This window comes from Pleuronectes platessa, chromosome 14 (assembly GCF_947347685.1).
Source record: "Pleuronectes platessa chromosome 14, fPlePla1.1, whole genome shotgun sequence".
NCBI lineage: Eukaryota > Metazoa > Chordata > Actinopteri > Pleuronectiformes > Pleuronectidae > Pleuronectes > Pleuronectes platessa.
The window spans coordinates 15,757,044-15,783,176 of NC_070639.1; the positions used below are offsets into that span (position 1 = coordinate 15,757,044).

Consider the following 26,133-nt stretch of genomic DNA (forward strand, 5'->3'; position numbering starts at 1 on the left):
ACTGCTTTTTGAAACACAAATACATGCATGACCCCACACGACGGCCCCTCCAACTCCCACACACACACACACATGGACACACACACACACACACACACACAGTATACTAACACAATGTTTCCTGTTTGATGCCAGTCAGAAATGTTGAAAGTTTAAGAACTTGGCGTCTCAGCAGAATGTGTTTGTACGATTTCTTTGCAGTCATGTGACGTATGCCTGTTGTTAAGATTGGATTGTAAATAAAGCTTTGACCAACCCATGGACCACCCATGCAGGTGATTCCACTGTTGCCTGGTTGAACCTTGTTTCAGGACTGTGTGCGTGTGGGATGACCTTACCCCGTTTCAATTCTTATTGGTCCATAGATTCATGTTACATCACCAATATAGCTTGTTCCAGCATTAACCCGACAGGCGTCTTGGGTACCACCTCCTGTGTGATGGTGCAGGGCGCTTAAATGTCTTAATTGTGTAGGAATTCAGCTAAATGTTCGGGGTCTATTCAGCTCTCAGAGGAGCATTTAGCACCACACAGAAGTAGAGGTGCAGGTCTTGTGACACAGGGAAGGGGAGAGATGCCTCACGAGTCATGTCTGTCGGTTATAGACCACAAGCATTCATTAACGCTCAAACACATACACACACACACACACACACACACACAGATTTTTGAAACAAGAGACTTGCACATATGCCTACACTTCTTTCATCTGCTTACCAATACATCACTGGCTGCTCAACCTAAACCCTTTGGTTCTCTCTGTGGTCACCTTGAGGGAATTTCTTTAAATCTGTCAAAACAAAAAAATGAACTGATAAGATTTTAGCTGTCAAAGGTCAAATTCATGTGTTATCCTCACATCCATTCCATTGTTAATGACGCAATACATCAGGAGCATCTGGAATTTCATTATTTAAGCACAATGGGGTCCACTTTGGGGGTGCATATGTAAAGTTTTATGTCACTGTGACCCTTCAAAACATGCGTATGGAAACATCTCAAGAATTCATTCACCGATTAGGACACAAACTCTTCCAAAATGTCAATGAAATGGTAAAGTATGTCCAATTAGGTCAAAGGTCAACTTCGCTAAGACTGTCTTTTGGAAAAGTGGAGCACGTGCAAGACGTTTATTCATCGATAAGATATAATGTGAAAAATGTAATCAAGGAATTATCGACCAATTCAACTACATAGACTTTCTTTTTAATCTTAACTAACTTTAAACTGTGAATGGTTAATATGGCCCACACATTTTCTAAAATTAGATTCAGCTTGAGCTGCTCAGCCATGTTTCTATCATCAGTCGGCCATTTCTTTTTACCTCCAGGGAGCTCCATTAATTGTGCTAACTGCCCAGCACCAAACAACAGACAGATGGAGTCTAAGAAATCAAGTCATACATCAAAATAAGGAAGTGATGACTATAACAGAAAAGATATCAGGAAAACATAACTTTGCTGTGTATGTGCTAGATGTGTAATTAAACATCTGCAACATTCTACCTATAATAACTTTATCCATGTGAAAACATTATGTATCTCAAATTGAGGAATATACACATAGTTCACTGATTCATATGCAGCATTATAAAAAGAAACTAAAATGTAGCATGTAACCAGTGACTGAAGTGAGGATTTGCACATTTCTACGCTCACCCGTGTTGTGAGGAACCACAGAGAAAGAGCCCTTATAGCGAAATGGAGTGTGCGACCTTCCTGGCAGCAGCTCTATCGGCCAACCCGCTCTGCTGCTTATGTAACCAAGGGCAGATACATAACTCTATTGCAACTCTACGGCGGAGCAGTAAATCACACATGGCATAATCAGTTCTGATGTGGCAGCATTGGGACAATGCTAAACATCCGTATCACATGCTTGGATATGTTCATGGTCATTTGAAGGTTGTGAAATGGAGAGGAAATCTGAGAACAGGACGATAGCCCATATGCGTTTATGTTCCGTGGCTCCATAAAATGAAATCAAGCTGAATGACAGTGGATGTCCTGAGGCGATGTGAAGCTACGTCAATGATTAGCCGGCTCATGTTTAGGTACAATCCAACTCCCAACACAAATACAGAGACTGACTGACTTGCTCACTCACTCAGTCGGGTCTCCATCCAAGCAAACACACACACACACACAAACATGCACACACAAGGCCGCCGTTGAAACCAGACCCTTTCGACAGCTGAATCCAGGGCCTGGCAACGGGAGTGACAAGGGGGGAGAGGAATGAGAGGCTGACAAGGGGGAGGAGATGTAGAGGCAAGGCTCGTAGGATAATGGATGACTTATCAGGAGACTCCAATGAACTGATTACAAAAATGCACTTTCGCTATTATTAACTTTCATGAAATTAAAGAGGAGCCAGCTCATTCAAAAAGCGATCAATTATACCTGACATCATGCGATACAAATGGATTTGAAATCAATTTTTCAAGTCAACAAAAGAGGATTAGATCACTTTACGAAAAGGAGGCAAAATGAAGCCAAGATGATAAAAAATGAGGCTCGAGTTGTGCTCCGACTCAAGAAGCCTTGAGACTTTGTCGGAATAGACTACAAGCTACAAAGCGGGGAAACAGTGGCTCCGACCCGAACTTCTTCATGTTTGGCCTTCTGAAAGGAGAATAGGGCGGAATGGAGGGGTGTGGAGTAGGGGGTGTACAGAATTGGGTGATTGGAGAAGGTGGGAGGACAGAGAGGAGGGCTTGGGGCGTGCGTGGGTGTGGTAGCTCTACAAATAGCTCCGCTCTGCGCCCAACATCTCTTCACTTACTCTCTCTCCCAGTTGCCCACAGGGACAGTTGGGTCTCAGCACCTCAAGCCGCTCCATCAACACCACAAGCCAAACCAAACAGTGAACCAGCCATGAGCAAGTCCTTCGCCTCATCAGCCCAGTCGGCCTCCTCGTACCGCCGCACCTTCGGCTCTGGAGTCGGTTCAACCCCGATGTCTTCCCACTTCTCCTCCGGAGGAGGAGGAGGAGGCCGCAGCTCTTCAAGCCACATGTCAAGCAGAGTCTACGAGGCCAAAAGCTCCGCCATCCCCTCATATTCAAGCTACAGGGTGTCCTCTGGTGCTGGAGGGGCTGGGTACGGCTCCTCCTCAGCCATGCGCACCTACTCCGGCGAGAAGCTCGACTTCAACCTGGCCGACGCCATGAACCAGGACTTCCTCAACACAAGGACCAACGAGAAGGCCGAGCTCCAGCACCTCAACGACCGCTTTGCCAGCTACATCGAGAAGGTGCGTTTCCTGGAGCAGCAGAATGGGGCCCTGACGGTGGAGATTGAGAAGCTGAGGGGCCGCGAGGGGCCCGGGCGCGTGTCCGACATGTACGAGGAGGAAATGAGGGAGCTGAGGAGGCAGATAGAGGCCATCTCCAACCAGCGCGCCCGAGTGGAGGTGGAGAGAGACAACCTGGCTGATGACCTGCAGAAAGTGAAGATGAGGTAACCTTTGTCACATAGATTGTGTGGATGAATGGATTAATGACAGAAAGGTGTATTTTTCTCAACTCTAATGTGAAGGTGATGCTGATATCTTTCATGGTTTAAACAGAGAGAGCACAGAAGAGAGACGCACTTAGCCAGAGGCTGATGCTAGCTCAGAAAAATGTTTGAACTTTGAAAGTTGCAGAAATGTTATATCTGTATTTAATAATATATTGTTAAATAATTGTGGTATTTCTACTCCATAAATCTAGCACATCTTTATATGGTGAACAGTATAACCAAAGTCTGATGGTTCCTTCACCGGTTGATTCATACGGTTGTTTCCAGAAGTCGAGGGAAAGACAACTTGTGTCTTGAATATTTATCTTGCACCTGTCCTGCGTAAATTCAGTGTTTGTGTCAGTTGTTAGTAATCAATGCAATGGAAGATTTTAAAAAGCAACATCTGGCTTTCATTGTCACTCACCAGTTTTTATGTGGTGTAAAGTAAAAACAAGTTAATGAAGAAGAGGTTTGAGGATAAGCGGAGTGTTTTGTAATTTATTCACAAGAGATGTAACAGGAAAAAGTGAAGAGAGAGAGAGAGAGATAGAGAGACTCAGAAATTAAGTTGAGACAGATGGACGGGAAAGTTTCAGGCAGACAGACAGCGACACAAGTGACAGACAGGAAGACTAGTAGCCAGAGCCACATAGCCTGTAACGTGTGTGTGTGTGTGTGTGTGTGTGTGTGTGTGTGTGTGTGTGTGTGTGTGTGTGTGTGTGTGTGTTTGTGTGTGTGTTTGTGTGTGTGTTTGTGTGTGTGTTTGTGTGTGTTTGTGAGTGGGTGTGTGTCAGAGAGAGAGCTGTGATGTGGGTGTAACTCTGAATTGCCTATTTGTAGCTACTAGGTCAGCTCTATGAATTTAGAAATTCTGTCACTGCAACAGCGAGCAACATCACTTGAATTTAAGTGTACATGTAAGCAGACACACACACACACACACACACACACACACACACACACACACACAGACACACACACACACTTTCTCTTTATCAGCCCTTTTTAAATTGTTGCCTGCAGCACCAAGCGAAGCACCTGCTGCTCTGAAGGAGATCAAAAAATAATCCTGCCTGCCAACAGTTTCAATGCAAGCCTGCAGACTCACACATTCACCCATAGGATGAACCACAAATTACATATAGAAAAGTGTTATCCGACCAATTTAATTTCTCCCCTCTTTGCTGTCCCGACAAAACGCAAAAAAAAAATGTATTTGCTGCACACACACACACACAGTCAATTTAAATTAAACAGCTGTAAGGACTTCAGGAATATTAAAGGTAACAGCACAGGTGAGAAGTTTAATGAAAATATGTTCTGTGGAGGTTTAATATGTATAATATGCTAAGTGCTGTCCATCAATCCCAACTTATGTGAATAAATACATACATTTTACCACACAGTACGTTAAAAGTGCTGTTCTGGGGAAATATTCAATAGAACGTTTCAGAAACATTTGAATAAGCAGAGATGACCAAGCAGTGATTCCCCCCCCCCCCGAACCGACATCGCACTGTCTACAACTTCCAGTTCCCAGTTGTTCAGGGTGAACAGTGAAATGTTAATTCTGGAAACAGCAGCAGCCAAGGGCAGCCTACTGCTCCTTTGTCACCGTCACCCTTCTGACATTGTGAGAGCAGCTGCGCTAGGCTTTAGGCCTCAAAGAGCAACTGCACAAGGGTGAAAGAGTTTGTGTCTGTAAAAAAAATTAATGTAGGATTGCAATGTGTCAGATCAGAGAGCAGAAGGTTGCAGAGAGGTTGCCACTAGTTTATCTGTAATTGGTCTCTGGAGAGGACACCGTGCTCTCACACACAGTTGTTCAGTGTTGTAAATAGCTTATGTTTCAACTCCACTGTTTTCTGTTTTTTGCTCTTTTCCACAATCTCTACGACTCCTGATCTCCGCAGACTGCAGGAGGAGGTTCATCAGAAGGAAGAAGCTGAGAGCAACCTGTCTGCTTTCAGAGCCGTATGTCTCCCATTTCCATAATTTCACTCCTGCATATATTCAGTGGTTTTCTCCTCAATGTTTGGAGTAAAACATTTCGTTCAGTCTCATTCTCCAGTGGTTGCCCTCCTTCTTAGCCACTTTAATCCCTCTCGTCAATCACTTGACTCCCCTCAATTTCCTGTTTCCTCTGCACCCTCTTACTTTTCCTGTTGGTCGTCACTATAATTGTGTGTCTGTTTTGTGTGTGCATCCAGGATGTAGACAATGCCACTCTGGCCAGGCTGGACCTGGAGAGACGCATTGAGAGTCTGCAGGAGGAGATCGCCTTCCTCAAGAAGATCCATGAGGAGGTTCGTTGATCCGAATGTAAACTTAACCGGCTGTCTCCACCGAGACACACCTACAGTAATATATCTATGTGCTATGCGTGTATGGGGTGTGTGCAGTATCATATAGCAGCTCCTCAACTTCAGACCTGAGCCTCTGTTGGCACGCAGCTCGTCGGGGGATCAAATGTTTCACACTTAAACACGCCCGTTAATATTAAAATGTATTTATAATGCACACTCACACATTCTCCCACTCGTTTTCTCTCAGCTCTATCGCTGGCACTCGTTCATTTAGCTCCTCTACAGAGCAATTCAGTGAGAGCAACACAGGCATTTGTGCAGATTTGCTTTCAGACATCAAAAGACACCCACTCAGACACATGCTGGCCCACCACGGGTCCCCTCCTGTCATTTTGTCTTCCCTGCCTCCACTCTGACCTCTCAGAAATGCAGAGCTGCTGATAGGTTAAAGAGAGCATGTCAGCTGTTGTGTCTATGTGTGTGTGTGTGCATATGTGTGTGCATGTGAACAGATGCAAAGCTATTTTTATAGTTTGGTCCGACTGGAGGACAGCTGAGTGAGGCCAATCAGTTTGTTAAACTTCCCAGATCAGACACTGGGTTATTTTGGATTGATACTTATATTTTAATGATGTGAATTTGAGTACATAGATCATACATTGTTCTATATTCCATTTCAAGATAGTTTCAAAGTGTTTTTGATTATGGGACAGAGAAGGTTTAAAGGTCCCAGGTAGGATACTCTTGCAACTCTGTTTCATGAGTGTCTGAGGGGAAAGCTATTCATATGGTTGCAGTCTGCAATGTCACCACTAGATATCAGTAAATTCTACACACTGGTACTTTAAATTATATCTTTGCTCTGTTTCTTTTTCTTTAAAACCCAACACAAGTCATTCTTTCCTTTTATCATTAATATACATTTCTATCTTTAATGAAAATTGCCTTATTGTCACCTCTCAGGAAATCCATGAGCTGCAGGGCCAGATGCAGGAGACCCAGGTCCAGGTCCAGATGGACATGTCCAAGCCCGACCTGACCGCTGCTCTGAGGGACATCCGCATGCAGTACGAGGGCATCGCCGCCAAGAACATCTCAGAGGCTGAGGAATGGTACAAGTCCAAGGTGTGGTGGAAGCACAAGTACAGTCCATATATCACACACACACACACACACATACACACACACACACACAGACCCAGACAGAGGGTGATTGTCTATTTCAGCTTTTATTGCAACTGCTGTAACGTTGTCCTCTCTCCACTCAGGTGACTGATTTGAGCCAGGCTGTGAACAAGAACAACGATGCACTGCGTCAGTCCAAACAGGAGAGCATGGAGTACAGACACCAGATCCAGTCCTACACCTGTGAGATCGACTCACTGAAGGGCACCGTGAGTAACAGCTTCATTTAATGCACTTAGTTCATTTCATATTCTGGTTATAAACATGCTGTCTTTACCTTCTCAGACATTCTGCCTACACACACCTCCATTTTCCCCTTCTCTCTATCTCTCTCAATCTATTTTCGGGCCAGACTTTCACCACTATTAACTTGATCACCTCTCCTCCAGAATGAGTCTCTGCTGCGCCAGATGAGAGATATGGAGGACCGCATGGGCCGTGAAGCCTCTGGTTTCCAGGATACCATCACAAGGCTGGAGGAAGACATCAACAAGATGAAGGTAATTAAAGGTTTTACACTTACTCCTTAGTCCATGAAATGACTCATTTCAGGTTAATGCTCACTCTGGTGATAATCATTAACTAGAGCTCATGGATGTTTCCACTGCATGCCTGACTGGGAACAATAATATATAGCATCATTATGTTTAAGAAGTGTTTTTGAATAGGTAATAAATCATTTTCTGATTTAAAGGATGATATGGCCCGCCACCTGAGAGAGTACCAGGACCTCCTCAACGTGAAGATGGCCCTTGATATTGAAATTGCCACCTACAGGAAGCTGCTGGAGGGAGAGGAGAGCAGGTGTGTGTTTGCATGCAGTGGAGTCAGGCAGTATTTGTCCCAAGGCTACATCATAATCGTACTTTACTCACTGATATGTGTAACTTGTATATCTGCATATATTAATGCTGCATTGAATGTTCCTCCTCTTCACAGAATCACCACCACTGGACCTGTCCAGACTTCTTATTCCACCATTGGATTCAGAGGTAAAAACCATGCGTTCTTTTCTCCAAACATAACAATCTATTTTACATTCCAGATGAGATATAAAAGGACTAATTATAGCATGTGACTGTATATGGTAGTTGCCATTTTGAGGGTATAACATGTTGCATATCTGCAGCGTCACATTCTGACCACTGTGTGCTGATATGTGATGTGTCAAACTGTGATTCACAGAGGCAACCCTTACAAAGCCACACATCGATAAACAAATGTATTTACAGATGTAGTGAGCAATTGCTCTGTGTCGACACCTCTGTATTTATGAATATGAGTTTATTGATGGCTGACCCCATAAAGTGCAAAGCATGTCATCGTCTTCAATGCTTATTATACCTCTGGTAGCGACACACGTGTCTGTAAAGCACAGTTCAGTGGTACTGCAGCAGAGTTTAATGTAGGAGAATAAGAGCTGAGTGAATGTGTTCTTGCAGAGACCAGTCCCGAGTCCCAGCATCAACGCTCATCAGAGGTTCACTCCAAGAAAACTGTTCTCATCAAGACCATTGAGACCCGCGATGGAGAGGTATGAGCACACTCACTCACTCATATATTCACAACATATACGTCCAAGCATGTATTTTAGAATGTGAAGAGGTCCATGCACAGACATCCCAGAGTCTCATCAGACATGCACACAACCTTGCAGCACACCATTTGATAAAAGTGTTGTTCATCTATGAAGAAATTACACAAAATGGATCCAGTGGGTTGTTGTTGATTTGTTGCTGTGTATATTCTCACCCAGATGAAGTTTGCTCTGAGCCAGGGCGCTAGTGCCCAGTGTGTAAGTCTGGTTCCCACCTCCCCTTTGACACCAGTTCACTAGATTTGGGCAAACTACCAGATTTAAACAGAAAACAGCTCTGTTAACTGTGATCTATTCTCCACCTGCATCTCTGTCTGAACAGGCCAAAGTTTACAGCTGTGTTTGAAAGCACGGAAAGAGAGATAACACTCTGAGTTCAGATCAAAACTGCAGCAACGTCTAGAGTTTCTAACAGAAATCTGGTAGTTTGCATTGACCCAGTATGGACACTTTAACATAGACAGAAACACTCCACTGTCAGTGCTCACTGTGCCCCCCCCCCCCCCCCCCCCCCCCCCACAGCACAAACAAAACCTGCACTCAAGAGGTGAACATCAATACTGTCAGTATTGTCACTGTTGATAGAGAATATTCTCACCTATCATATCTATAGAACATAATTATTGTTTTTTTCTTCTTTAATCTATGTCTTATCTTTTTTTTTTTACCTCCTCAGGTGGTCAGCGAGTCCACACAGCACCAGCAAGACATCATGTAAACAAGAAGAGGCAACATAAGAAACACCATTTCTAATAAATGAATAAAAAGAATAGTGCAACCATTTACATTTTCCGATTACGACGACGATTTATGAGCTGAGCCCATTTTCAGGAACTCTGATCGATTTAAATGGAAGATTATTACGAAAGTGAATGCAACCAGTTTATGTACTGTATACATAATAAACAGCATAGTGGAGCTGTGGAGGTGCAATGCACTGCATTCCAGGAATTTACACTTTGTTAATGCTACTTTCTGTCTCTCAAATAAAGACCTGAATATCTTCTCTACAAACATACAAAGGCGAGATTGCAGTTTCAATTCTTGCAAACCTTTGGTGTAACCGCTTTGGCCTAATATAAGTTCCCAATGGTCCTGCACATATTTCCAGTCTTTCTGTGCAAATGCACGAGAATATGACGTGATTGAAGAAGGCTTGTGATTTGTGTAACTGATTTAAGGAAAGTGAGTTGTTGGTCTGACGTTTGAAATATGTCAGAAACACAAAAAACATCCGACGATAAAGGGAACTCAGTCATGTAATTTAAGTTTGAGCTCAAGAGCACGTGCTGGGTCTTTGATTGTGTGTATGGGTTAACCAGGGTCTGGTGCTTCACTGTGACAAAAAAAAAAAAACTCAAATAATAAAAGCATTTATTATCACCATTTTTGGATTGGATTTTTTTTATTTGGAGAAAGAGCAACCATACCTTTTCCTTCCATGAATTCCTCAAACCAACTGCATTCATCATCTGCATTAGGTTTCCACTCCAGCCAAGCGTAGCACTCTCTGACTTCTAATTCACTTTTATAGAGAAAATGGGAAGTCGCCGTTCTGTTGAAGTTATCAGCAGTAGAGCCGGTCGTCTTGGTGGTGGAGAAAAGGGAACAATGGCTTTTAATGAGCTGGTCCCGGTCATGATTAGTTTCTGGCAGAAAGGAGATTAGTGCACAGCATTACAGTGTGTAGACTTTGTTTATGAAGTCACTGGACTGGAAATGTCAGCGGAGACAGAAACAAGAACAAAAGTGAAGCAGCGGAGAAGACAAGCGAGACCGAGAGGGTGAGAGAGAGAGAGAAAATGAAAAAGATGGAAGGGGCTGATTCACAGACGCACAAGATCAGTTAGAGATAATAAGAAGCAACAAAAAAGAAGAAGAAGAAGAAGAAGAAGAAGTGGACCCTCTCCATAAATTAAGCTCTGATTACATTGGTACTCAGCACAAAGCCAACCAGACAACCTGATGCTGTGTTTTTATCATGTGTCAAGTTTGTAATCGTTGCTGACTATATCGCCCTAAGTGTCCTATAAATAGACTTAACATGTTGATGGTTAATATGATTTAAATTTTAGATTTATTTATTCCAGCCTGAATTTTATTTATTTTAAATATGCTATATTCCTGTAAGGCTCAGATTGAATCATCATCAATATTTGAGTATCCAAACAGTATTTCAAATATAAACACAAACACAAACCAAAGATAAACAAGTTTTTATATATGGATCTCGGCTATTTCTTTTTCTAGAATTGTGACTATTTCGGAATAACCCTCCCTCTAGCTTTACATTTCTATGCCGCAATTTCTCATTCCTATTGATCTATGATGATATACAATACCTGCAGATATAACGTTCAGGCTGAATACTGGATTATTCCAGTACGCACAATATAGTATCTGATCGGACTGTAGTATTTAGCTTAAGTTGTAGTATCGTTGTATCGTGTATTGTTGAGGAGTATTTGTGGACACAAATAATGGAGGCTGGAACAGTGAGGGACAGGAAGACAATTAGGTTGTAGAATCACAATGTTTATCATATTTTAGGTCCATATAAATTCATGCGCAGTAACAATGGCAATAATAATAATAATAATAATAATAAACAGGGTGGTCGGGACATCATTATTCATCATCTCGCAATTAATAAATTGCTAATAACTGCTGATAATCAAAAGTCAAGGCTCAGTTTGTTATAGTTGATTTTCAGCATCACGTGGATGAGACAGGAGGAGAATGATAGAAGTGCATCCACCGCCCAGCCAAATGAAACCAACTGGACATAAAGTGGTAACGCAATATAAAACATGTCTACTCCATTAGAAAATAATCCGCTGGACCATTTACATGACAGAAGCGATCGTGGTGTAAAACGTGAAAACAGAACCAAACATTTGTACATTTAAAAACTATTTACAGTTCAGTATCTACAATGAAGGCGTTATCCCAACATATACTCACAAGGGAGAAGCAGTCACAGGGAACAATAGGAAGAAAAGCAAATCCATAGGAAGGACAGAAGAATAGTTATTCACTTTGTCCCCAAGTTACAAGCAAGACGGAGGTCAAAGTTTAACATTTTGTTTCCAAGGACAGTGATGGTGTTACAACTGCACCACAATGAAACCACACAAGTGAACAGGACTGGAATGAAAGCAAAACTCAGAATAACACCTGAACAGCCACTTACATACAGACGCAGAGAGCAGAACACAGGGTGACTTAGCATATCACAGAGACATGATTCAAATGGCTTTTAAAAGCCCTTTACCTGGACAGCGTATATGAAGAAAAAGAAGAGGAGGAGGAGAAGAAGAATGAAGAACTATGATGAGGAGGGGCAAAGAAGAAGAAGCAGCAAGAGGAGGAGGAAGAGCAGGAGAAGAAGATGAACTCAGCACTTTGGTGCTTTTAGTTTCTTTTTTTCTAATCTTGTACCACAGATGTAAATTTCATTATTTTTTCTAAACCAGGGCTGGATGAAAATATTCAGATCATGATTCTCAGTCCTGCATCCTGCACATCACTTCAGATCAACATCCTTCTGTAAATTTCACTCCATTCAGTCAATGCTGAAAATGTTTTGTGCACCCTGGGAAAATAAAACTGTAAATCAGAAGTATTCTTACAGGACAACAGTGACACACGGAAACACTGACACATAGTTACACAGAGATTCTCATGCAGTAGCGGGTTAAGGTGAAAGTCCTCCGGTCCTGAGTTCATCGCACAAAGAACTGCAAAGTCTGCTGAAGCCAAGCCCCACCTCAGTATTTAGAAGTACTTCACTATTTCAGTATTGGAGGATTGTTTTGTTTTTCAAAACCCCCAGAAAGAAATAAAACTAAAAAGAGCCAAAGCTATTGCGGAAGATTTCATTTTTGCATCTTGGGATATTTTAGTGCTTTTATTTTTACAGCAACATTTAATCTCAGTTGGAATGATAACATTGTTTATTGTGGGAAGCAACAGAACAGGTTCAAACAAAACAGAAATAGTTCTGTTGTACTGAAAATGCAAACTGCATCTTCACCACAACAACAGTGTTACCACAACTGAATGTAAAAGCGAGTCACACACGTAAGGTATGTAATGCATGTGCACACAAACATATTCACACATAAAAGGTGCAGGTCCAGTAGTAAACAGTAGAGGGCGCCCATTGCAGAGGCTTTCACTTTCACTCTTTTACAGGAGATTATCCCTCTTTCTAAATCCCCCTTTGCTCTTCAGTGTTTTCATCCTTTAACTCTTTAAACCAAGAGATTCTCATTTTAATTGGACCAGTATATCGAGTAAAAAAAGAGTGAAAGCAACAGAGAATAGATTTTTACATACATCACCATGAACCCCCCCTATCCCTGGCTGATATTTGGTACAAGCCATCACTTGCCACAGGGCTCATGTGTCCACACACACAAAACACACTATATTTAACATTTTCACTGTCGTGTTTCGGCCCCTTTCACATCAACGGTTAGTTTCCTGGACAACCATGTATCAGACAACTCTTAATTGTTTTTTTTACAGCATTTTAAACAGATCTGTAAATGTAGATTGTTTTGGGGAATTATGAGGGACATGAGAGCACCTGGAGACATGTCAACAAACATATACATGTCCAGTTGGCAACTGAGGGCACGAGGAAAGCGGCGATATGAAGCACGTTCTCCTTGGAAAACGGTTCGTGGGAGAAACGGCATAAAAAAAACTGTCTTTGTTTCTGTATTTTGAAGCAAGACTTTTGCTGCCGTGTCTGGATTCACAGACTGTCAGTGAAGATAACAGGCTCATGAAAAAACGTGTTTGACCTTTCATTGGAGCAAATAATGAGGAGCTGCCTCTCTGTTTTAGATTATCTGTGTTTCTGTTGTTTAGTTTTTTCTTCTGAGAGCTCTGAAATCCTTTCTTACCTTGATTCTTTAAATGCCACATGACAGTTTTATCTTAAATAGCACAACCGCGCACATAGAGACATTAGCATTTTAAGGTTTTTTATTTGATCCCAATCGATTTTGACTTCTTATTGCTCGAAGCAACCCAAAATTGTTTAATAGAATGTTCAAGGGTCAGTTCCCCACAGCTTTTGTCCTCCAAATAATCACAGTAACAAAAGAGTCAGATACAGCTTGTAATAACTCGTGATGCCAGAGATTTGACCACAACGCCTTCAACAGCAGTCAGCCCTTCTTCTGTTTGTCTGAGAGGAGCAAACCAGTGTGGGACTCAATCCAGCCATCTCAGGAACTCATCCTGTTGGGATAGGCAGTTCATTAGGTTGGCACGGTGAGGTCAGGTTTCCTATCCCAAACTGTGAAACAGTGTTTTCCAGCAGCCTTGTTGTGTTTGTGCGACCGTTTGTGTGGATTTATGCATTTCGCCGCCTCAGATGCGAACCGGGGGGCAGCTGGGGGTCGTGAGGGGCACTTGAGAGCCGCAGTCGTAGTCGAGTTCCGCCATCCGGGAGCGGCTCATCATGCGACTGTTGGAGTACACGCGTCTCTCCGTCTGCCTGTCCCTGAAACTCCTGATGTAGCTCTGTGGACAAACAGAAGATGATGAGATGACATTGTGAGTTTTTAAGTTTAAGTTCAACATTTTCTAAACTTATTTGTTGTGAAAGTTGAGCTAGCAGACAAACAAAACCCAAGTACCAGGAAGTAAAAAGCTCCCTAAGATTTAAATATTGTGTTTCTATGGTTTAATTAATAAAAAACTGAAGTGTAAAAGCAACGGTGGCCACACAAGCCCCAGTAAAAACCTGGTGGGAGTTTAAGCTTTGCTCTGGCTAAGCTTAAACCTCCACCAGGGTTTTACTCTGGGGACCACATACCTCTACCAAAGACTACACACCACAAACTACCTTGCCATGTTAAAGAAAGTGTATCTGTTTATCTGAATCCACTCTAATGTTTAATTGGTTCCTCTTTGGGTTATGACCCATGTCTCTACAAAATGTAATGGAAACCAGTTTAGTGATTTTTAAGTAAACCATGCTGACGGAGGACGATGGCTGTCATAAGGAGGCCACTTCATTTTACCGGTGACAGCACGTCTCCATCGAAGCGTCTTTTAGGGTTGACCTTGCGGTGGTAGCCAGGCTCAGTCTGCGGAGGAGGGAGTTTAGGCGGCTGGGAGCTCTGGGAGCTCTGGGAGCCCTGGGTTTGGTGATGCGGGTGGGACGCGGCTGGGTGGTGATACTGCTGGTGGTGGTGGTGGTGGTGATGGGTCTGGGCCTTCTGCTTGTGGCCGGTTTTCGGGGTCTGTCGTTTCTTCTTCTTCTTGTTCTCCCGCTCCTTTTTCAGCTTCTCTTCACGCTGTCGGATACGCATGAGCTGGACCCTTCGCTGCTGTCGACTCAGAACCACTGTGAATGGAGACAAGAGAGTTGTAATAGGATGTAGAGGAAGAGAATAATATATAATGAAGCAGGAGGGAGGGAGGGAGGGAGGGAGAGGATGATTCAGAAGGTTTATTTTAGAAACAAATTCGACCGAGTAAGACAAGAGGAAAGGACTCTAAAGACTAACGAGAAAAACAAGACCCACGTCCAATAAGACGAGATATTTTCAATCAGTTCTTAACTGATGATGGTGAACTATCCCTAATGGGTTTATTTTAAATATAGGCCTCATTCTATTCAGTGAGTTTTCAGACAGATTAATTGTCCTCCTCATGTATTCACACTGAGCTGCTCAGTCTCCTGGCATATTGTGAGTGGGCGAGTGTGTTCGTGTTATTTTCACACCCTCTCCATCGGAGGATGTCCAAAATCCATCCTGTCTCGCTGTACGCCGGCAACCCACGTGAAATCTTTTGGTTGTTTGCCGGCATATTGAATCCTCTGGTTTATAATACAGTACACTGTGTATGGTCAGGGTTCTGTTTCCTGTTCATTACCTCAGGTCAAAATGCTGCCTCGAACGAGAGGACCCCGCTGAACTCCAGGAAGACATGATGTGCTGCATGCGCCACAGTTACCGCCTGGGTGCCTGCGTGTATGCGTGTGTGTGTGTGTGTGTGTTTGGGAGGGGTGGGGCGTGGGGGGGTAGAGTAGGGTAGGGTAGGGTGTGTGTGCGGAAGGGTTATGATGTCTATTGTTGTTTCCTCGTGCGGGCGGACAGCTAATGAGGCACCATCTGCCAAGGAAACTGCTTAATGATACCCCCTCTTTTCTTTCAGCCCTCTGGCCACATGCTACCGTGTGTGTGTGTGTGTGTGTGTGTGTGTGTGTGTGTGTGTGTGTGTGTGTGTGTGTGTGTGTGTGTGTGTGTGTGTGTGTGTGTGTGTGTGTGTGTGTTTGTGTGTTAGTGTGTGTGTGTGAGAGAGAGACAGATCTTCGTATTTGGTATTATTCATGTTGCGGGGACCAACATCAGTCGCACTATGAGGAGTTGTCTTGCTTATCCGCACAAAAAACAAGTCCCCATGAAACTAATCATTTGATGTCAAACTGGAGATTTAAGTTGAGGTTTAGGTTAAGGTTATGGAGTCAGGGTTAGTTAGGGTTAAACAATTAATAGTTATGGATTAAGTTAGAGAAAGTCAATGTAATGTCTGAGACTTCACCTGGGTGTCATGGGTGTTGTTAGAATTAGAAATACATTATGACAAGATGTACAAATAAGTAACAGGGGCAGAAAGGCAGAAATAAACAAACAAAGACGTGTGTGAGGTTGATTCATTCGAGCCCACGTCCTGCTTGTTATTCAATCAACTGACGGACGGATCATTTTCCTGTCTGCTCTACTTGGGTGCTCTGCTTGCCCATGGTGCCCCGGTTTATCACCGTCATCCTGCCCCTCCCCCAATACACCTGCTCCCTCTTTACCCCGCCACATTATTCCCCATCCCATGTTTGTATTTATCAACACGCTGTTCAAGGATTTAAAGAGGACACACTGTATAGGTTAATCTAAACACAAAAATACAAATAAGGACTTGCTTCTTATCACTGACCAGGTGGAATTGCAAAAACAAACATAGTTCCTTTGCAAAAGCTTCACCCTCATTTTTTCTTTCCTTCATCTTCCTAAACAGCAATAAGCTTTTTCTCTTTACCATTATTATTCATTTTTTTTACCTCTGAATTATTGTTGAATACTTTATTTCGTATACATATATAATATAATTTTTCTGTGTGGATCCCACAGACTGTATATAAAGATGGACAACACATCTCCTCCTCCTCACACTGTCCAGAAATTGAGCCAAAACGAATATGAAGGCTGCCATCTTGCACATTGGGAGCCAGAGTCTGTGCAGAAGACATTTCATTTCACTTTTATGGCATCAAATAAGGAACCAAATTCTTACATAAAATGACTGAAACCGTCTTTTACTATTCTACGTCTGTTTTTTCTTTTGAGTTTGATCTATGTAGATTGAAGATTGTTTTAGGGAATCCATTTTCTTTCTTCTGGATGGTTTTTAGTCCCCACTTCCACTATGTGTCCTTCATATTTCTTCCTAGGGCTCCTTTCCCCACATAGACTTTTTTTAAAACAGCACAAAATAGCTTCCTCTATATCTGTACCCACTCCCTCTGACTGGATGTCATGACAGCCTGCTATTTAATCCCATTATTTCAGGCCATGTGTGACTTCTTCTCAGATGTTGTATAAAACATCACACACCAGAGCATGTGTGTACAAATGAATGTGATGTGAGTTTTCAAGCTTTCCTGGAGTCAGTAAGTGAGTGAGTCTATATCACCTTCTCTGTCCCTATTGTGTGTGTGTGTGTGCGACCATGCCATCTGTGTGGTTGCTTTCGTAGCAGATGCTGTTTTGGTCAATAACACATTCAGCTGACAACACTAATGTTAGACTGTCCCTCACACATGCTCACTCTCACTCTCACTCTCACACACACACTACCATTCCCCCCCCCCCCCCCCCCCCCCCCCACACACACTCACACACACTGTTCCCTGCCCTCGTCATGCTTATGATTTCCAAAGCAATGTAACTGCCCATTTAACAAATGCAGGACAGCAGCTCGTCGAGGCCTCTGTCCGATCGATACTGAAACAGGTCTCATCGACATTCTGTGGACAGCGTTCAAGATTAAACCTTAAATCAAATTTAAAAGTAGTTACTATAATTTTGGATCAAAGTGGCTAAACTTTCATTTGTCCATGTCATTGGTGTTATCAGTGGTAACAACTGTAACATGCAATTAAAGTTGCATTGTACAGAAATTAATCATCCTCCCCGAACTAAAAGGTTGTTTTTTTAATTGGATGTCTTTCGAACTTGCCGTTTCTGCCGTTCAGCAATTGTCCCTGATGTGTTGCTGCCTTTCTTCTTCACATGACCTCCACTCCCACCTGCTTACCCAGTTCCATTATCTGCTCCCAGTCCTCTTTTACACTGGTATTCTTGTCGTATGCCAGTGCTTTCCAGTTGATCTTATCTGCATGTGTATAAGAACCTGCCTTCCTCTGCCTGTATCCTGCCTCTGTTTCTGTAAATCTGCTCATGATCCGAAGCGTGCTGCCTTTGCACCCTGTGGGATTTGTTCGCCTGTTTGGACTGACTTCAAAATTGCAGAATAAGCGGCTTTTTGACAAGAAATTCTAGTAAAGCCTGCTGCGCCTGCAAGTGTCTAGATTTGAGTCCTTGGCCTTGTTGCTGCTTTATGAACTGTGGCAGTTACATGTTTTCAGATAATTGCTGTTTCCTACTCTGTTACTGTTAAATGTCCCAAGGGAAACTAATCTCACAAGATGTTGTTCTTTTCTGGTTGTAAACGCATTTTCATGTTTTAGTTTTTGAGTTAAATTCTTATGGTGTGGTTGAATAGAAAAACTGATGTTAAGGATTATAAACAGACATCGGTTTGTTTTAAAGGGTCACAAGTCAAAAAGGTTGAGAAATACCGTTGTAAACTTGCCAACCAACACAATATCTTTGTCTTATATTAGCTTTTGAACCTTTGAATTATAATAATAAAAATGATTTTATATAATATAATTAAATAATATGTCTTTATGCTTGTGTACAAGAGCATCACTCACCCTCTGTGTGAGAAAATCCCTCTGCAGTGACTTTCCATTGGATCAGCACTCCGAGGAGGGCCAGGACAGGCCACACCCCCAAGATGACCCACGTAAACCAGCACACTGGCTTCTTTGGCGCCACCTGCGAAGATCACAGTTCCAATTTTAATCTACTAAATCATAACAGCTCTGTTTGTCCCATGTAGAAATGTCATCACCCTGTGTTGGATAATCTTGGATGTGTCCAAAGACATGCAGATTGAGGAGAGGTTAATTGGAAACTCTAATCTGTAGGTGTGAATGTGAGTGTGATTGACAGGTTGGCCCTGTGATACACTGGCAACCTGGTGTATCCCGCATCTCACCCAATATCTGCTGGATTGGCACCAGCTGCCCCAGCTACCCTTAAGAGGATGAGCAGTATAATGGATGGATGGATGTTTTTCAGTATGTCTTAAAAATTCATGGTATGAAAGCACAGCACACAATACAATACCAAAAAAAAAAGAATGATAAGAATAAATGTAACTGTTTGCATGTGAAGATGGAACCACATCAAAAGTAATGATTTCTATCTTGGATCTGTGTTTTTCATCTGGAAAAATCTGAACCAAATTAAATGTCAAACCACAAACTTCTCCGGCAGGTTGTGGGTTTAGTCACCAGGCACCTCTGACTACAACTCATTGTCTCATCTCCACTAGGGAGATAACAAATGGCCTGATGTGAACAGTATGTGGAATGTTGGAGGGAGGTGGTTCATTTTCAGGGCTCGTAAAAATAAAACACAGAAGGCTGAGAAAGGACAGCATAAATTGATCCACTCTTACTGTAACTCAGCCTGTCTTTCCCGCATCCTCTCATAAATCAAATGCACAGGGCTCTCAGATACTGGCCCACCCCTTCCTGTTAATTCCAACCTGTAGGCACGTGCCAGCCTCCTGGCAAAGTTTTGCTGTGCTTCGAGTTGAAGTGTATAAAAATCACTGATGTTGTCTCCTCTGGAAAGTGATCGATATCGTGAGTTTTTTTTTTCTGTCAGTCTGTTGTTCTCTCTCACACTGACATCTCTCACCTAGGCAAACAGCTCAATAGAAAACCCAGGGAAGCAGTAATGATGTTTGATGTCCACACATGCCAGCTTTCACACATGACTGCTCTCACATAAATAGAGAGCGCTCTCAGAACAACATGCCTCCGAGGTGAATGAATAGCCCCTCTCCTCGTCTCTCTGTCGCAAACAGACAGACAAACGCGGGCGAACGTACCCTGAGTCTCTCGTAGACGTAGTGGACCAAGGCGAACAGCTCTATGAAGTAATCCACGGTGACAGTGATGATGGCGGAGCCAAACGTGGCGGTGGAGAGGGTGACGAAGCAGCACTGCCACTGAAGTGTGAGGACGGCGAACAGCGTCCCGGAGCCCAGGAGGATGCCCAGGGGAACCCACACTGTTTTGGGGTGATAGAACTCCTCCATGACCTTAGAGAAGGAATGGGGGGGGGGGAAATATCTGTAGATGAGTCTGTGCAATTCAGACTCATCTACAGATATTTCTCAATTGTTGATCTGAAAAGAATGATGTTTTACTGCCCTTAACCAGGTTTATAAATAATTTAAACACATGAAGGACAAGTTTCAAGGTTAAACGGCATGTTCCATAACTCATTAATTACCATTAGACAACAGCTAACGTTAGCAAACAGCCACTTCCTTGCCATAAAGGGCTGTTTTACATTAAAGACTGTGAGTACAGTGTATTGGATGTAGCCTAATCAAGCTAGGAATGTAGCCTAACGTTAGTTGCTGTGTCTTTTCACCCGACCTCAGAGATATTTTGGTGAAGTCACTGAGGTTATGTCACATTCTGCTGACTAGAAAATATTTGTGGTGTTTATATTAACTAAACAGTTTGTTTCTAGAACAAAGCATTGGATTTAGCATTTAGCATTTAGCATTAGCTTGATTCCAGAGCATTTTAATTCCTAAAACGTCTCTCTCACTCTATCACGTAACAACGCTAAACAGTGACTTTAGAAAGGAAGTGTCTGAATACTAATGTTAGCTGTTTTGTACTGGTAGCTAATGAGTAACCTTGAAACATGCACTCTCCAAATTGTAACTGTCCATTGTCTTTTCAGTTGCTGATCATTTATGGACCTGTGTGATACGTTCTTTGCTCTGTTAGCATGAACATGACAAAAACTACCACAAGTGAAGTTTTATCATTGCAACCATTCTTTTTCGGGGATCTATATATGAGAATCTAAATCTAGAACGTGACCTAACAAATGCCTCTTACCACCAGCGAGGCCACTCCGAGCAGCAGGCCCAGCAGCAGGCCCACCATGAACAGCCCCACGCTGCGGACCAGCATGGTCACCAGGCCGCACAGGGTCCCGATGCCCAGGCCGATGCCGACCGAGGCCTCCACGCTCAGCTGAGTGTCCATCACCCGCTCCTTGTAGCACAGCATGAAGATGACCACGGAGCCGAACATCAGGCCAGTGAGGAACAGCACCGCCTTGAAGCATCGGTAGCCTGAGAGGAGACAAGGGAAACGGACGACTGTGAGGACATCGAAAGCATACAGGTACATGTTTACATTTTATTTGTATTCCATGATTACATTGTACTGGTTGCTCCATTGCTTTTCAAAAATCCAAACGATGTTATACATTTAAAGGATAAAATACTACAAGGAGGATATGATGGGTAAAGGAGCAGTATACTGTGCGTGGAGAGCTTTGTCCTCATTGGAGGTGGATGAACCTGATTTAAAATATGATAATCATCACATTACAAATGGTCATCTAAATTCACAGCTGCGCTCCTTCCCATTTCTTTTTTTCCCCCATCTCATGCTCCCTCCTGTCCTTCTCGACCTCCCTCGCTTACCAATTTACTCCCATTTTTTATTTGCTTTATTTGCAATGAAAAACTGAAAGAAAAGACTCTGAAGCAGCAAAAGCTCAAATGATCAAGAATTTAAATCTACTTGGCCCTCGCCTCAACGTCTGCATCTCCCTTTATTTTTTTGCATTCTTCACCTACTTCACTGACTGGACTGTGTCTCGGGGGGGAAGCGGCATCAGATTGTTATCTTTGTGTAATCAAGCGTTGCACAGCTGAGCCAAAACAATACTCTCCCTCTCTCATCCGACCCAGCGTCCATGCTCCTCCCTTGCGACCATACCTCTTTCATTCGGTACACTTCTTCCTGCTTTTTATTTATATATATTCCTCCTCTACTCAATCTTGTGTGTTTTTCCGAGACAGCTTTCAGCCACTGTGCCTTTAAAGTAGTGTGGGGATAGCCGCACTACTATGTGCTCCACAAATCTGACATGGAGTAAAAATATTTCAGCTTTCATCACAAATTCCAAACAATGTTCTTCCAGCTTCTTCTTGCTGCTAAATGCAAACATGTCTGATGTTAGCGCACTATTACTTGAAGTACAGCTGTGTATTTAAAGTGGGCCAGATCATGGCCTTTTGTCTGAGGGCACCCTGAGGGCACACTTGACATTTTCTGCCACACTTGTCTTGTAGGTCTACAAATAGCAGTGTTCTTTGTCTCTTTTCTTTTCCACCCAGCGGTTTTATTTCAGGGCCAGAACCATCGCGGTCTAGTTGCATGCTGTCAACGTCGTGGGGCAACCTGTTTGTAATGCAGGCACTGGCGCAAATACCTTACTGGGACATATAGAGTGAATGTTAATACTGGCTGTGTGCTCCAGTGAATCCCATTCGGTCTATTTGTATGCATAAAGCCAGCTCACGGCTTCAACATACCTCAATATTCAGCCAATAACACTGCATACCTGTTGCCCATAACTCTGTGCTTATATGTTTTCTTGTTTTTTTGTGTATAACACAACAATAACAAGTGGTTTTTTTAAGCCTTACATGGAAATTATAGTGTCAATTAATGATTCACAATGAAATATACTCTGATAAAATGCTCTGTTTGCTTGATGGGGGCGACACAGTGATGCATTGATTAGCACCATCGCTTCCCAGCAAGAGGGTTTGAACCTCCGGGCCGGCCGCTCTTTCTGTGTTGAGTTTGCCTGTCCTCCCTGTGTCTTCCTGGGGTTTCTCCAGGTACATCAGCTGCCTCCCACAGGCCAGAAACCTAGAGTTTGGGTTAATTGGCAAATCTACATTGCCTGTAGGTGTTAGTGGTTGTTTGTCTCTGTGTATTGGCCCTGTCATGGACTGGTGAACAGGGTGTTGCAGCCACCCTCAAAGGAAAAGCTGAATAGGTTATACAGGGATTAATAGATGTTTGTTTGAGAAAATGCTTGTGTATTGTCCGAGGTTTAAAGCTATGGTATGTTATCCTTGCAAAAAAGCGTACATGCTTTCCATCGGCACTCTCGCCAACTACCTGACAACTGCTACAAGCCAACTGACTTTAATTTGCTTCAGTGATTTGCTTCAGTGATGTGAGTGTCCCTGCCTCTGTGGCTTGTGAAGACTCCAGTCATGTGCAGTGAGAGGACACACAAGTACGACAGCTAATCATTTCATTTGACCCTGCGAGGAACATTGGCTTTTCTAACTTTTGTTTCAGACGACTTTTGTTTATACATGGCTATCGGGAAATGGGAAGTATTTCCACATATAAATAAATCAGGAAAAAACTTATTTTTATTAATTAAGATCCATTTATTCGTCCCAAACACATGCACAGACATGCAAAGGCACACTCATGCAGGTAGGGAAATTTAATCTCTGCTTTTTACCCATCTGGTGCAGGACACACAGAGCAGTGAGCGACCATGTACGGCGCTCGGGGAGCAGATGTTGGGGGAGTGAGGTGCCTTGCTCAGGGTCACTAGACAGGGTAGGGAGACTCTTGGATTTTTGGACGGATCAATCCAGGTTCGTCTTTTGTTGTCTCTCCGTGGAGTCGAACCGGAGACGAACCAGCGACCTTCTCTGCCCATAGTCCAAGTTTCTGCCACTCGACCACCGCCTCTCCTACCTTAATGTTGTTTGTACAAATGTCTACATTCTTCTCTGAGACCCTAATTTATATGTTGGTCGGTTATTGATTTATTGCCAAGTCGCTGTGACATTGACAGCTAAACTTGTTCTGTCTCAGTCTTTTCATGTTGTTTACTGCCTGCTGAAGGCAAAAATCTAGATGAAAAACATTAGCATGCATCTGATCTTGTTTGCCTGCATCTTTGCAGCTGCTTAGTAGCTCATCATTAACTTGCATAAAGAAAGCGAGATGAAAATCTGCTGCAAGTAAATAATTATACATTAAAAAAAAGCCAACTCAAGGCAATATACAGTAATATACATGCCCTTGGACAAGATGCATGAGACTGAATGCATGGTTATTATTTGAGCACTCTACCTGCTCACGTGCAATTTTCAAGCCATCATTGTTTCAGTCACACAAGGAACCCTAATGCCTGTATTTGATCACTATAGCTGTAATAACTTTAGATCCAAATGCGTTAGGCTGAGACCATAATACTTAAGATGCAGTTAAATACAAGCACTCCCTATATCTTGGCACAGAACAAAAACTCCAGGGAGGAGTTTGTGTCTCAGTATATGAATGGACCCATGCATACAGTCCATGTTTTTAAAGGGCACAGAGGAATAAAAAGAAAAGAAAAAAGACAACAGGGGGTCCACTGCCAGTTTGGGTGCTTTTGATTAATTTTAAAAATGCCCCCCCTTTTCCTTTCAGATGTGCTGCTGCAATATTTAGTTGAAAGACTCGAACAAAATCAGCAGCAGAATATTACATGTTTTTTTGCTTCTTAAAAGACGACAGACAACCCAATCTTTTTAAGATGTGAGATATTTCGGTGTCGGCAAATGGAGATTCAAGGTTTTGATTTCAGAAATAAATATTATCATGGTGTAGTCCGTCCTCCTTACTCACCGACTGTACTACTGTATGTTAGTCCAGTCTACAGACGTAAGTGTGCAGTATTGACATTATTGACACTGGGTGTGACATTACACACCCAGTAACAAGAGAACCCCTCTGAGCCGCTCTTAATGAAAGAAACATGATCAACATTAGATCATTGCATGGCCCCTGCTCAGGAAGAATCCCAGCTTCATGTCACTTTTCAGTCATCCCATCATATCTGTCGACAACGCCCAGGATATCCAGTTGTTTAAGGGAGTTTTCTTGGCAAATACACTAGAATCACTTTTCAGATGAAAGTAACAACTTCAGGATCGATCAGCAGCGTGGACTAAATACAAATCCCATTCATTTTCTGAAAAGAGATCTTGATTTTCAGCCATAGTGTTGTAACCGTCCATTGTAGGAGGTAGAATGCCCATTCATTCCTGTTGAAGAAGTGTTTGGCTTTAAAGCCGTGGGACCGTGCCACTCTCAAGGAGATCCAGCAGAACCCATGGTTGAACTAATCCTGTTCACCGCAACTCCCGAACCTCACACCCTACACCCCCCAACCTCCACCCCCTAATGTGACTCTAAACAACTGTGATGGTTCAGCTTCACATTTGAAATAAATCATAAATGGACTCACACCAATCTCATTACATGAATCATCATAATTATCACAGGTTTTATTATAACCTCCACTAAAGTGTTTTTCCTGTTTTGTTTGCAGGATTATGTAAAAAACTACTGGAAGAATTACAACACAACTTGATGTGGCGAGGGTCAGGAGAGAACCCATTACATTTTGGGATCAAATTTAAAGCCATAAAATATATGACAACAGCACAGTTTACTTTAATGGAAAAAGAGGAAAAACACTATCAACATAAGCTACAGTCAGCCTCTAGATATCTCTCTCATTGTCTCCCACAAACAGCAATGATGGACGATTTGACATGTTTGTTGATACTGATAGAATACCGTAAGCACGACTCTGTGGTGCCAGTATTCTAATGGTGATCAACTATTTCAACATCTTGGATCGTGAATCATGGTGGCATCTGATCGTGGATTACGATTACAATATGCATACTCACATAATAGTACCATTACTGGCACTACCTCAATCATTACATTTGTCATTACTGATACTTTATCTCTCACAGACTTTTGTTTGTATAACTAAATTTGAATCATTGATTGATTGATTGAACAGGGAATGACAGGTATCTAATCATGTGCATGAGACCCTTGACATATTAGTACCGGCTCTGACTGTGTTGCATCGCCACTTACCAAAGAAGCAGTAGATGATTCCAAAGAGGCAGCACATGGAGCAGACCACCGAGGGCACAATCTCGTACCTCCTCTCGATCTCCTGGTCACACTTCAGCCCCACCTCCACCAAACCCAGCAGCTTGCTGGTGGAAGTCATGACGGCTTGAGTCAAGGGGGGAGGCATCGTTCAGAGGAACAGGGGAGGGCAGGTGGGAGGGACGAAAGGGGGGCGTGTCGGGTGTTTGGATCAGCGGACCTCACCCATGGGGACGTCTACCTGCACACAGGAGGTATAGAAAGAAAGCAGAGGAGAGAAAGCGAGAGAAAGAATGAAAGAAAGACGAAAGATAGGAGGAGAGAGTGATTA

The 26,133-nt window shown here is 42.8% G+C and overlaps 2 protein-coding genes across 2 annotated transcripts; one reads left to right on the forward strand and one right to left on the reverse strand.

The window, feature by feature from the left end:
- Window positions 1-2,796: 2,796 nt before the first annotated feature.
- desma (desmin a) lies at window positions 2,797-9,979 on the forward strand. The gene is made up of 10 exons (XM_053439840.1): window positions 2,797-3,460; window positions 5,419-5,479; window positions 5,716-5,811; window positions 6,775-6,936; window positions 7,080-7,205; window positions 7,386-7,496; window positions 7,691-7,800; window positions 7,936-7,988; window positions 8,439-8,530; window positions 9,270-9,979. The coding sequence occupies exons 1-10, from the start codon at window positions 2,877-2,879 to the stop codon at window positions 9,309-9,311; spliced, it is 1,437 nt and encodes a 478-aa protein (XP_053295815.1). The 5' UTR covers window positions 2,797-2,876; the 3' UTR covers window positions 9,312-9,979.
- Window positions 9,980-13,981: 4,002 nt separating this feature from the next.
- On the reverse strand, window positions 13,982-25,923 carry tmem198a (transmembrane protein 198a). The gene is made up of 6 exons (XM_053440302.1): window positions 25,785-25,923; window positions 20,901-21,139; window positions 19,868-20,080; window positions 18,618-18,741; window positions 14,638-14,963; window positions 13,982-14,134 (listed from the first exon to the last, which is right to left on the reverse strand). Exons 1-6 carry the CDS (start codon window positions 25,921-25,923, stop codon window positions 13,982-13,984), a joined length of 1,194 nt encoding a protein of 397 aa, XP_053296277.1.
- Window positions 25,924-26,133: the final 210 nt, after the last annotated feature.